This window comes from Salmo salar, chromosome ssa09 (assembly GCF_905237065.1).
Source record: "Salmo salar chromosome ssa09, Ssal_v3.1, whole genome shotgun sequence".
Classification (NCBI taxonomy): Eukaryota; Metazoa; Chordata; class Actinopteri; order Salmoniformes; family Salmonidae; genus Salmo; species Salmo salar.
In genome coordinates, this window is record NC_059450.1 from 156,336,213 (window position 1) to 156,350,360 (window position 14,148).

Genomic DNA, 14,148 nt, shown 5'->3' on the forward strand with positions numbered 1-14,148 from the left:
TATCTGTTGCAGTACAGGAAATGAGGAGTAAAAGACAGCTTTGATATTTATTTTATTCACATAGTTTGATTACTTTGATTCTCTATCTTAGGATCTAATTAACATCTAATAACGGTCTGGTTACAGAAGTACAATGTTGAATCATGGTGTGTGTGTGTGTGTGTGTGTGTGTGTGTGTATGAGTGTGTGTATGAGTGTGTGTAGTATTGTGTGTGTGTGTGTGTGTGTGTGTGTGTGTGTGTGTGTGTGTGTGTAGTATTGTTTGTGTGTGTGTGTGTGTATGAGTGTGTGTAGTATTGTGTGTGTGTGTGTGTGTGTGTGTGTGTGTGTGTGTGTGTGTAGTATTGTTTGTGTGTGTGTGTGTATGAGTGTGTGTAGTATTGTGTGTGTGTGTGTGTGTAGTATTGTTTGTGTGTGTGTGTATTAGCTCAGAAGTGTACGTATGAGATCTGTACGTTTCCCTCCACATCCAGGGTGTCTATCTCACTGAAATTCTGGAAGCGGTGGATGAAGTCACACATGTGCTGCCCATTCACAAACACCTTGAACTGCTGGTTCCCACAACGGATAGACATCTAAGAGAGAGAGAGAGACAGAGGTTAATAAGGATAAAAACAGAGCACATAGAACAGACTTGATGAGGAATGAGTGAGATGACACTTATCTGACATAGAACTTAAAGTTTGGATACATCTACTCATTCCAGGGTTTTTATTTGATTTTTTACTATATTGTAGAATTGTATTTATTTTACCTTTATTTAACTAGGCAAGTCAGTTAAGAACAAATTCTTATTTTCAATGACAGCCTAGGAACAATGGGTTAACTGCCTTGTTCAGGGGCAGAACGACAGATTTTTACTTTGTCAGCTCGGGGATTTGATCTAGCAACCATTTCGGTTACTAGCCCAATGCTCTAACCACTAGGCTACGCTGCCGCCCAGAATAATAGTGAAGACATCAAAACTATGAAATAACACAACTGGAATCATGTAGTAACTGAAAAATTGTCAAACAAATCTAAATATATTTGAGATTCTTCAAAGTAGCAACCCTTTGTTTTGATGACAGCTTTGCACACTCTTGGCATTCTCTCAACCAGCTTCATGAGGTAGTCACCTGGAATGCATTTCAATTAACAGGTGTGCCTTGTTAAAAGTTCATTTGTGGAATTCCTTTCCTTCGTAATGCATTTGAGCCAATCAGTTGTGTTGTTACAAGGTGGGGGGGTATACAGAACATAGCCTTATTTGATAAAATACCAAGTCCATATTATGTCAAGAACAGCTCAAATAAGCAAAGAGAAACGACAGTCCATCATTACTTTTTCAGTCCATCATTACTTCAAGTCCAGTCGCAAAAACCATCAAGCGCTATGATGAAACTGTCTCTCATGAGGACCGCCACAAGAAAAGAAGACCCAGAATGACCTCTACTGCAGAGGATCGAGAGCATCCTGACCGGTTGCATCACCGCCTGGTATGGTAACTGCTCCGCATCTGACCGTAAATCACTAAAAAGGGTAGTGCGTATGGCCCAGTACATCACTTCCTGGCATCCAGGACCTCTATACCAGGAGGTGTCAGAGGAAGGCCCGAAAAATTGTCAAAGACTCCAGTCACCCAAGTCATAGACTGTTCTCTCTGCTACCGCACGGCAAGCGGTACAGGAGCGCCAAGTCTAGAACCAAAAGCCTTCCCTGTGGCTCAGTTGGTAGAGCATGGTGTTTGCAACGCCAACATGGTGTGTGCAACGCCAGGGTTGTGGGTTCGATTCCCACAGGGGGCCAGTACAAAACTTTTACAAAAAAATAAATAAATACAAAATAATACAAAAAAATAAGAAAGAAATGAAAAAATAATTCATGAAATGAAATGTGTGCATTCACTACTGTAAGATGCTCTGGATAAGAGCGTCTGCTAAATGACTTAAATGTAAAATGTTAACAGCTTCTACGCCCCATAAAACTGCTGAACAATTAATCAAATGGTCATCTGGACTATTTACATTGAACCCCTTTTGTTTTTACACTGCTGCTACTCGCTGTTTTTTTATCTATGCATAGTCACATTACCCCTACCTACATGTACAAATGACCCCTCAACTAACCTGTACCCCCGCACATTGACTCGGTAATGGTACCCCCTGTATATAGCCTCCACATTGACTCTGTACCGGTACCCCCTGTATATAGCCTCCACATTGACTCTGTACCGGTACCCCCTGTATATAGCCTCCACATTGACTCTGTAACGGTACCCCCTGTATATAGCCTCCACATTGACTCGGTAACGGTACCCCCTGTATATAGCCTCCACATTGACTCTGTACCGGTACCCCCTGTATATAGCCTCCACATTGACTCTGTACCGGTACCCCCTGTATATAGCCTCCACATTGACTCTGTACCGGTACCCCCTGTATATAGCCTCCACATTGACTCGGTAATGGTACCCCCTGTATATAGCCTCCACATTGACTCTGTACCGGTACCCCCTGTATATAGCCTCCACATTGACTCTGTAACGGTACCCCCTGTATATAGCCTCCACATTGACTCTGTACCGGTACCCCCTGTATATAGCCTCCACATTGACTCTGTACCGGTACCCCCTGTATATAGCCTCCACATTGACTCTGTACCGGTACCCCCTGTATATAGCCTCCACATTGACTCGGTAATGGTACCCCCTGTATATAGCCTCCACATTGACTCTGTACCGGTACCCCCTGTATATAGCCTCCACATTGACTCTGTACCGGTACCCCCTGTATATAGCCTCCACATTGACTCTGTACCGGTACCCCCTGTATATAGCCTCCACATTGACTCTGTACCGGTACCCCCCTGTATATAGCCTCCACATTGGCTCTGTACTGGTACCCCCTGTATATAGCCTCCACATTGACTCTGTACCGGTACCCCCTGTATATAGCCTCCACATTGACTCGGTAATGGTACCCCCTGTATATAGCCTCCACATTGACTCTGTACCGGTACCCCCTGTATATAGCCTCCACATTGACTCTGTACAGGTACCCCCTGTATATAGCCTCCACATTGACTCTGCACCAGTACCCCCTGTATATAGTCTCCACATTGACTCTGTACCGGTACCCCCTGTATATAGCCTCCACATTGACTCTGTACCGGTACCCCCTGTATATAGCCTCCACATTGACTCTGTACCGTAACACCCTGTATATAGCCTCCACATTGACTCTGTACTGGTACCCCCCTGTATATAACCTCCACATTGACTCTGTACCGTAACACCCTGTATATAGCCTCCACATTGACTCTGTACCGGTACCCCCTGTATATAGCCTCCACATTGACTCTGTACCGTAATACCCTGTATATAGCCTCCACATTGACTCTGTACCGTAACACCCTGTATATAGTCTCCACATTGACTCTGTACCGGTACCCCCTGTATATAGCCTCCACATTGACTCTATACCATAACACCCTGTATATAGCCTCCACATTGACTCTGTACCGGTACCCCCTGTATATAGCCTCCACATTGACTCTGTACCGGTCCCCCTGTATATAGCCTCCACATTGACTCTGTACCGGTACCCCCTGTATATAGCCTCCACATTGACTCTGTACCGGTACCCCCTGTATATAGCCTCCACATTGACTCTGTACCGTAACACCCTGTATATAGTCTCCACATTGACTCTGTACCGGTACCCCCTGTATATAGCCTCCACATTGACTCTATACCATAACACCCTGTATATAGCCTCCACATTGACTCTGTACCGGTACCCCTGTATATAGCCTCCACATTGACTCTGTACCGGTACCCCCTGTATATAGCCTCCACATTGACTCTGTACCGGTACCCCCTGTATATAGCCTCCACATTGACTCTGTACCGGTACCCCCTGTATATAGCCTCCACATTGACTCTGTACCGTAACACCCTGTATATAGCCTCCACATTGACTCTGTACTGGTAACCCCTGTATATAGCCTCCACATTGACTCTGTACCGTAACACCCTGTATATAGTCTCCACATTGACTCTGTACCGGTACCCCCTGTATATAGCCTCCACATTGACTCTATACCATAACACCCTGTATATAGCCTCCACATTGACTCTGTACCGGTACCCCCTGTATATAGCCTCCACATTGACTCTGTACCGGTACCCCCTGTATATAGCCTCCACATTGACTCTGTACCGGTACCCCCTGTATATAGCCTCCACATTGACTCTGTACCGGTACCCCCTGTATATAGCCTCCACATTGACTCTGTACCGGTACCCTCTGTATATAGCCTCCACATTGACTCTGTACCGGTACCCCCTGTATATAGCCTCCACATTGACTCTGTACCGGTACCCCCCTCTATATAGCCTCCACATTGACTCTGTACCGGTACCCCCCTGTATATAGCCTCCACATTGACTCTGTACCGTGCACGCCCTGTATATATCCTCCACATTGACTCTGTACCGTAACACCCTGTATATAGCCTCCACATTGACTCTGTACTGGTAACCCCTGTATATAGCCTCCACATTGACTCTGTACCGGTACCCCCTGTATATAGCCTCCACATTGACTCTATACTGGTACCCCCTGTATATAGCCTCCACATTGACTCTGTACCGGTACCCCCTGTATATAGCCTCCACATTGACTCTGTACCGGTACCCCCTGTATATAGCCTCCACATTGACTCTGTACCGTAACACCCTGTATATAGCCTCCACATTGACTCTGTACTGGTAACCCCTGTATATAGCCTCCACATTGACTCTGTACCGGTACCCCCTGTATATAGCCTCCACATTGACTCTGTACTGGTACCCCCTGTATATAGCCTCCACATTGACTCTGTACCGGTACCCCCTGTATATAGCCTCCACATTGACTCTGTACCGGTACCCCCTGTATATAGCCTCCACATTGACTCTGTACCGGTACGCCCTGTATATATCCTCCACATTGACTCTGTACCGTAACACCCTGTATATAGCCTCCACATTGACTCTGTACTGGTAACCCCTGTATATAGCCTCCACATTGACTCTGTACCGGTACCCCCTGTATATAGCCTCCACATTGACTCTATACTGGTACCCCCTGTATATAGCCTCCACATTGACTCTGTACCGGTACCCCCTGTATATAGCCTCCACATTGACTCTGTACCGGTACCCCCTGTATATAGCCTCCACATTGACTCTGTACCGTAACACCCTGTATATAGCCTCCACATTGACTCTGTACCGGTACCCCCTGTATATAGCCTCCACATTGACTCTGTACCGGTAGCCCCTGTATATAGCCTCCACATTAACTCTGTACCGTAACACCCTGTATATAGCCTCCACATTGACTCTGTACCGTAACCCCTGTATATAGCCTCCACATTGACTCTGTACCGTAACACCCTGTATATAACCTCCACATTGACTCTGTACCGGTACCCCCTGTATATAGCCTCCACATTGACTCTGTACCGTAACACCCTGTATATAGCCTCCACGTTGACTCTGTACCATAACACCCTGTATATAGCCTCCACATTGACTCGGTAATGGTACCCCCTGTATATAGCCTCCACATTGACTCTGTACCGGTACCCCCTGTATATAGCCTCCACATTGACTCTGTACCGGTACCCCCTGTATATAGCCTCCACATTGACTCTGTACCGGTACCCCCTGTATATAGCCTCCACATTGACTCTGTACCGGTACCCCCTGTATATAGCCTCCACATTGACTCTGTACCGGTACCCCCTGTATATAGCCTCCACATTGACTCCGTAATGGTACCCCCCTGTATATAGCCTCCACATTGACTCTGTACCGGTACCCCCTGTATATAGCCTCCACATTGACTCTGTACCGGTACCCCCTGTATATAGCCTCCACATTGACTCTGTACCGTGCACCCCTGTATATAGCCTCAACATTGACTCTGTACCGGTACCCCCTGTATATAGCCTCCACATTGACTCTGTACCGGTACCCCCTGTATATAGCCTCCACATTGACTCTGTACCGGTACCCCCTGTATATAGCCTCCACATTGACTCGGTAATGGTACCCCCTGTATATAGCCTCCACATTGACTCTGTACCGGTACCCCCTGTATATAGCCTCCACATTGACTCTGTACAGGTACCCCCTGTATATAGCCTCCACATTGACTCTGCACCAGTACCCCCTGTATATAGTCTCCACATTGACTCTGTACCGGTACCCCCTGTATATAGCCTCCACATTGACTCTGTACCGGTACCCCCTGTATATAGCCTCCACATTGACTCTGTACCGTAACACCCTGTATATAGCCTCCACATTGACTCTGTACTGGTACCCCCTGTATATAACCTCCACATTGACTCTGTACCGTAACACCCTGTATATAGCCTCCACATTGACTCTGTACCGGTACCCCCTGTATATAGCCTCCACATTGACTCTGTACCGTAATACCCTGTATATAGCCTCCACATTGACTCTGTACCGTAACACCCTGTATATAGTCTCCACATTGACTCTGTACCGTGCACCCCCTGTATATAGCCTCCACATTGACTCTATACCATAACACCCTGTATATAGCCTCCACATTGACTCTGTACCGGTACCCCCTGTATATAGCCTCCACATTGACTCTGTACCGGTCCCCCTGTATATAGCCTCCACATTGACTCTGTACCGGTACCCCCTGTATATAGCCTCCACATTGACTCTGTACCGGTACCCCCTGTATATAGCCTCCACATTGACTCTGTACCGTAACACCCTGTATATAGTCTCCACATTGACTCTGTACCGGTACCCCCTGTATATAGCCTCCACATTGACTCTATACCATAACACCCTGTATATAGCCTCCACATTGACTCTGTACCGGTACCCCTGTATATAGCCTCCACATTGACTCTGTACCGGTACCCCCTGTATATAGCCTCCACATTGACTCTGTACCGGTACCCCCTGTATATAGCCTCCACATTGACTCTGTACCGGTACCCCCTGTATATAGCCTCCACATTGACTCTGTACCGTAACACCCTGTATATAGCCTCCACATTGACTCTGTACTGGTAACCCCTGTATATAGCCTCCACATTGACTCTGTACCGTAACACCCTGTATATAGCCTCCACATTGACTCTGTACCGGTACCCCCTGTATATAGCCTCCACATTGACTCTATACCATAACACCCTGTATATAGCCTCCACATTGACTCTGTACCGGTACCCCCTGTATATAGCCTCCACATTGACTCTGTACCGGTACCCCCTGTATATAGCCTCCACATTGACTCTGTACCGGTACCCCCTGTATATAGCCTCCACATTGACTCTGTACCGGTACCCCCTGTATATAGCCTCCACATTGACTCTGTACCGGTACCCTCTGTATATAGCCTCCACATTGACTCTGTACCGGTACCCCCTGTATATAGCCTCCACATTGACTCTGTACCGGTACCCCCTCTATATAGCCTCCACATTGACTCTGTACCGGTACCCCCCTGTATATAGCCTCCACATTGACTCTGTACCGGTACGCCCTGTATATATCCTCCACATTGACTCTGTACCGTAACACCCTGTATATAGCCTCCACATTGACTCTGTACTGGTAACCCCTGTATATAGCCTCCACATTGACTCTGTACCGGTACCCCCTGTATATAGCCTCCACATTGACTCTATACTGGTACCCCCTGTATATAGCCTCCACATTGACTCTGTACCGGTACCCCCTGTATATAGCCTCCACATTGACTCTGTACCGGTACCCCCTGTATATAGCCTCCACATTGACTCTGTACCGTAACACCCTGTATATAGCCTCCACATTGACTCTGTACCGGTACCCCCTGTATATAGCCTCCACATTGACTCTGTACCGGTAGCCCCTGTATATAGCCTCCACATTGACTCTGTACCGTAACACCCTGTATATAGCCTCCACATTGACTCTGTACCGGTACCCCCTGTATATAGCCTCCACATTGACTCTGTACCGTAACACCCTGTATATAGCCTCCACATTGACTCTGTACCGTAACACCCTGTATATAGCCTCCACATTGACTCTGTACCGTAACACCCTCTATATAGCCACCACATTGACTCTGTACCGTAACACCCTGTATATAGCCTCCACATTGACTCTGTACCGGTACACCCCTGTATATAGCCTCCACATTGACTCTGTACCGTAACACCCTGTATATAGCCTCCACATTGACTCTGTACCGTAACACCCTGTATATAGCCTCCACATTGACTCTGTACCGTAATACCCTGTATATAACCTTGTTATTGTTATGTACATTTCTTGTGTTACCTTGTGATTGATTAGATTTTTTTTAAACTTTAGTTTATTTAGTAAATATTTTCTTAACTCTATTTCTTGAACTGCATTGTTGTAAGCATTTCAGGGTAAGGTCTACACCTGTTGTATTTGGCGCATGTGACAAATACAATTTGATTTGATAAGTTCATAGAGTTACCAGCCTCAGAAATTGCAGCCCAAATAAATGCCTCACAGAGTTCAAGTAACAGACACATCTCAAGATCAACTGTTCAGAGGAGACTGCGTGAATCAGACCTTCATGGTCAAATTGCTGCCAAGAAACCACTAATTCAAGGCACACTTAACCAGCAAGTCTCTTCTTCTTATTGGTGTCCTTTAGTAGTGGTTTCTTGGCAGCAATTCGACCATAAAGGTCTGATTCACGCAGTCTCCTCTGAACAGTTGATGTTGAGATGTGTCTGTTACTTGAACTCTGTGAGGCATTTATTTGGGCTGCAATTTCTGAGGCTGGTAACTAATGAACTTATCAAATTGTATTTGTCACATGCGCCAAATACAACAGGTGTAGACCTTACCCTGAAATGCTTACAACAATGCAGTTCAAGAAATAGAGTTAAGAAAATATTTACTAAATAAACTAAAGTTTAAAAAAAATCTAATCAATACTAGACCGGTGGAAATCTGTCCTTTGGTCTGATGAGTTCAAATTTGAGATTTTTGATTCCAATCGCCGTGTCTTTGTGAGACGCAGAGTAGGTGAACGGATGGTCTCTGCATGTGTGGTTCCCACCGTGAAGCATGGAGGAGGAGGAGGTGTGATGGTGTGGGGGTGCTTTGCTGGTGACACTGTCTGTGATTTATTTAGAATTCAAGGCACACTTAACCAGCATGGCTACCACAGCATTCTGCAGCGATATGCCATCCCATCTGGTTTGGGCTTAGTGGGACTATCATTTGTTTTTCAACAGGACAATGACCCAACACACCTCCAGGCTGTGTAAGGGCTATTTGACCAAAAAGGAGAATGATGGAGTACTGCATCAGATGACCTGGCCTCCACAATCACCCGACCTCAACCAAATTGAGATGGTTTGGGATGAGTTGGACCACAGAGTGAAGGAAAAGCAGCCAACAAGTGTTCAGCATATGTGCAAAATCCTTGAAGACTGTTGGAAAAGCATTCCAAGTGAAGCTGGTTGAGAGAATGCCAAGAGTGTGCAAAGCTGTCATCAAGGTAAAAGGGTGGCTACTTTGAAGAATCTAAAATTTAAAATATATTTTGATTTGATTTACACTTTTTTTTGGTTACTACATGATTCCATATGTGTTATTTCAAAGTTTTGATGTCTTCACTATTATTCTACAATGTAGAAAATAGTAAAAAAAAAACTAAAGAAAATTCCTTGAATGAGGAGGTGTTTCCAAATGTATATCCATAGACAAGGGCTACATCCGAAATGCCACCATACTCCCGACATTGTGCACAACTTTTCACCAGAGCCCCATAGGCCCTAGTCAAAAGTAGTTCACTATATAGGGAATAGGGTAATATTTTTGACACAGACCTGTTCCTTGTTTACTCACGTCAAAGTACTGTCCCTCCAGGAAGGGGTTAAGGCTGATCTCTCTCTCCTCCGTGTCCCAGCTCCCACCAATCAAACTGTTTCTCACCACCACGCTCTCCTGTAGACGAGGGTTTAGGTGGAACACTATGTCTCGTGAGCTGCCCACCATGAAGTTAATAGAGAAACTGCAACACAAAGAACCCCACCACAGAGTTATTCATGTTGAACCTGCAACACACAGAACTCCACCACAGAGTTATTCATGTTGAACCTGCAACACACAGAACCCCACCACAGAGTTATTCATGTTGAACCTGCAACACACAGAACTCCACCACAGAGTTATTCATGTTGAACCTGCAACACACAGAACCCCACCACAGAGTTATTCATGTTGAACCTGCAACACACAGAACCCCACCACAGAGTTATTCATGTTGAACCTGCAACACACAGAACCCCACCACAGAGTTATTCATGTTGAACCTGCAACACACAGAACTCCACCACAGAGTTATTCATGTTGAACCTGCAACACACAGAACCCCACCACAGAGTTATTCATGTTGAACCTGCAACACACAGAACCCCACTACAGAGTTATTCATGTTGAACCTGCAACACACAGAACTCCACCACAGAGTTATTCATGTTGAACCTGCAACACACAGAACCCCACCACAGAGTTATTCATGTTGAACCTGCAACACACAGAACCCCACCACAGAGTTATTCATGTTGAACCTGCAACACACAGAACCCCACCACAGAGTTATTCATGTTGAACCTGCAACACACAGAACCCCACCACAGAGTTATTCATGTTGAACCTGCAACACACAGAACTCCACCACAGAGTTATTCATGTTGAACCTGCAACACACAGAACCCCACCACAGAGTTATTCATGTTGAACCTGCAACACACAGAACCCCACTACAGAGTTATTCATGTTGAACCTGCAACACACAGAACCCCACCACAGAGTTATTCATGTTGAACCTGCAACACACAGAACTCCACCACAGAGTTATTCATGTTGAACCTGCAACACACAAAACCCCACTACAGAGTTATTCATGTTGAACCTGCAACACACAGAACCCCACCACAGAGTTATTCATGTTGAACCTGCAACACACAAAACCCCACCACAGAGTTCTTCATGTTGAACCTGCAACACACAGAACCCCACCCCAGAGTTATTCATGTTGAACCTGCAACACACAGAACTCCACCACAGAGTTATTCATGTTGAACCTGCAACACACAGAACCCCACCACAGAGTTATTCATGTTGAACCTGCAACACACAAAACCCCACTACAGAGTTATTCATGTTGAACCTGCAACACACAGAACCCCACCACAGAGTTATTCATGTTGAACCTGCAACACACAAAACCCCACCACAGAGTTCTTCATGTTGAACCTGCAACACACAGAACCCCACCACAGAGTTATTCATGTTGAACCTGCAACACACAGAACTCCACCACAGAGTTATTCATGTTGAACCTGCAACACACAGAACCCCACCACAGAGTTATTCATGTTGAACCTGCAACACACAGAACCCCACTACAGAGTTATTCATGTTGAACCTGCAACACACAGAACCCCACTACAGAGTTATTCATGTTGAACCTGCAACACACAGAACTCCACCACAGAGGTATTCATGTTGAACCTGCAACACACAGAACCCCACCACAGAGTTATTCATGTTGAACCTGCAACACACAGAACCCCACTACAGAGTTATTCATGTTGAACCTGCAACACACAGAACCCCACTACAGAGTTATTCATGTTGAACCTGCAACACACAGAACTCCACCACAGAGTTATTCATGTTGAACCTGCAACACACAGAACTCCACTACAGAGTTATTCATGTTGAACCTGCAACACACAAAACCCCACTACAGAGTTATTCATGTTGAACCTGCAACACACAGAACTCCACTACAGAGTTATTCATGTTGAACCTGCAACACACAGAACCCCACTACATGTTGAACCTGCAACACACAGAACCCCACCACAGAGTTATTAATGTTGAACCTGCAACACACAGAACCCCACCACAGAGTTATTCATGTTGAACCTGCAACACACAGAACCCCACTACATGTTGAACCTGCAACACACAGAACCCCACCACAGAGTTATTAATGTTGAACCTGCAACACACAGAACCCCACCACAGAGTTATTCATGTTGAACCTGCAACACACAGAACCCCACTACATGTTGAACCTGCAACACACAGAACCCCACCACAGAGTTATTCATGTTGAACCTGCAACACACAGAACCCCACCACAGAGTTATTAATGTTGAACCTGCAACACACAGAACCCCACCACAGAGTTATTAATGTTGAACCTAGCTTTCACCTGGATTCACCTGGTCAGTCTATGTCATGGAAAGCACAGATGTTGTCAATGCTTTTTATTTTGTATACTCAGTGTATTTTAGTGTTTATTTGTCCATAAAACATTTTTAAAATGTTAGAATTTTTCTTCCACTTTGACATTACAGAGTATTTTGTGTAGATCGTCGACAACAAAAAAAAGGAACATTTTGTAATGCTATCCTTGTGGGGACCAAAGAATTGATTCCCATCCAAAATCTGATTTTCCCTAAACCTGAATCTAACCTTAACCCTAACCCAACCTTAACCTAAGCATAACCCTAACTCCTAACCCTAATATTAATTCTAACCCTAAACCTAAAATAGCATTTTTCCTCGTGGGGACTGGCAAAATGTATCCACTTGTCCCAATTTTTCCTTGATTTAATATTCTTGTGAGGACTTCTGGTACCACACACACACATACACATACACACACACACACACACACACACACACACACACACACACACACACACACACACACACACACACACACACACACACACACACACACACACACACGGCGCCGACAGAGATGGCCGCCTCGCTTCGCGTTCTCAGGAAACTATGCAGTATTTCGACATACCCAACATTACTCATCTGTATACACTGTACTCTATACCATCTACTGCATCTTGCCTATGCCGTTCGGCCATCGCTTATCCATATATATTTTTATGTACATATTCTTATTCATTCCTTTACACTTGTGTGTATAAGGTAGTTGTTGTGAAATTGTTAGATTACTTGTTAGATATTACTGCATGGTCGGAACTAGAAGCACAAGCATTTCGCTACACTCGCATTAACATCTGCTAACCATGTGTATGTGACAAATAAAATGTGATTTGATTTGATTTATTACATGTTAAATTGTGACCACCAACCAACCTTATCTCTGTAGGGTTAGGGGTTAGAGTATAGGGGTTAGGGGCTAGGGGATTAGGGGCTAGGGGTTAGGGTACTACAGACTTGTTAGCTCCTAGAGGCACCATGCCTCTGATGGGTTAGGGGTTAGGGTATAGGGGTTAGGGTATAGGGGTTAGGGTATAGAGGTTAGGGGATAGGCGATAGAGGTTAGGGGATAGGCGATAGGGGTTAGGGGATAGGGGTTAGGGGTTAGTGGATAGGGGTTAGGGGATAGGGGTAAGGGTTAGGGGTTAGGGGATAGGGGTTAGTGGATAGGGGTTAGTGGATAGGGGTTAGGGGATAGGGGTTAGGGGTTAGGGGATAAGGGTTAGGGGATAGGGGTTAGGGGATAAGGGTTAGTGGATAGGGGTTAGGGTATAGGGGTTAGGGGATAGGGGTTAGGGGATAGGGTTAGGGGATAGGGGATAGGGGTTAGGGGATAGGGTTAGGGGATAGGGGTTAGGGGATAGGGGATAGGGGTTAGGGTATAGGGGATAGGGGTTAGGGGATAGGGGTATAGGGGTTAGGGGATAGGGGTTAGGGTACTACAGACCTGTTAGCTCCTAGAGGCACCATGCCTCTGATGACGATAGTCTTCTTCGGAGACATCCCTCCTGGAATCATGCTGGAGTACGGGACAGGCTGATACACATAGGACAGGAGTCAGTCCACTGACACCATGTAGGGTATACTGTATGTATGTATACTTAGGACCAAACAAATCTATCCTGACTCACACACAGATGTTACTTACAGGTTTGAATATTGTCTGTCCATCCATGACCGGCAGGTTTCCCTGTGGACAGAGTGGAGTGTCAGAGAACGGACCTGGGGCCATCAGTAGCCTCTTTTGAAGTCAGACTTACCCCCATGTCACCTGGGGATAGACCCTGGTACAACAAGATATCACTGTCTAATGTCGAAATCTG

At 45.6% G+C, this 14,148-nt stretch overlaps 1 protein-coding gene across 2 annotated transcripts in view; it reads right to left on the bottom strand.

Moving 5' to 3' along the window:
• Nucleotides 1–37: 37 nt before the first annotated feature.
• leg4 (Galectin-4) overlaps nucleotides 38–14,148 on the bottom strand; it is a 33,701-nt gene continuing 19,590 nt past the window's right edge. The window contains 6 exon segments of one of the 2 annotated variants that reach the window (NM_001146582.1): nucleotides 38–160; nucleotides 423–575; nucleotides 9,908–9,945; nucleotides 9,947–10,073; nucleotides 13,773–13,861; nucleotides 13,974–14,015. In NM_001146582.1, the coding sequence (NP_001140054.1) occupies nucleotides 533–575; nucleotides 9,908–9,945; nucleotides 9,947–10,073; nucleotides 13,773–13,861; nucleotides 13,974–14,015 (339 nt within the window). In that variant the 3' untranslated portion in view covers nucleotides 38–160; nucleotides 423–532. 2 annotated transcript variants of the gene reach the window in all.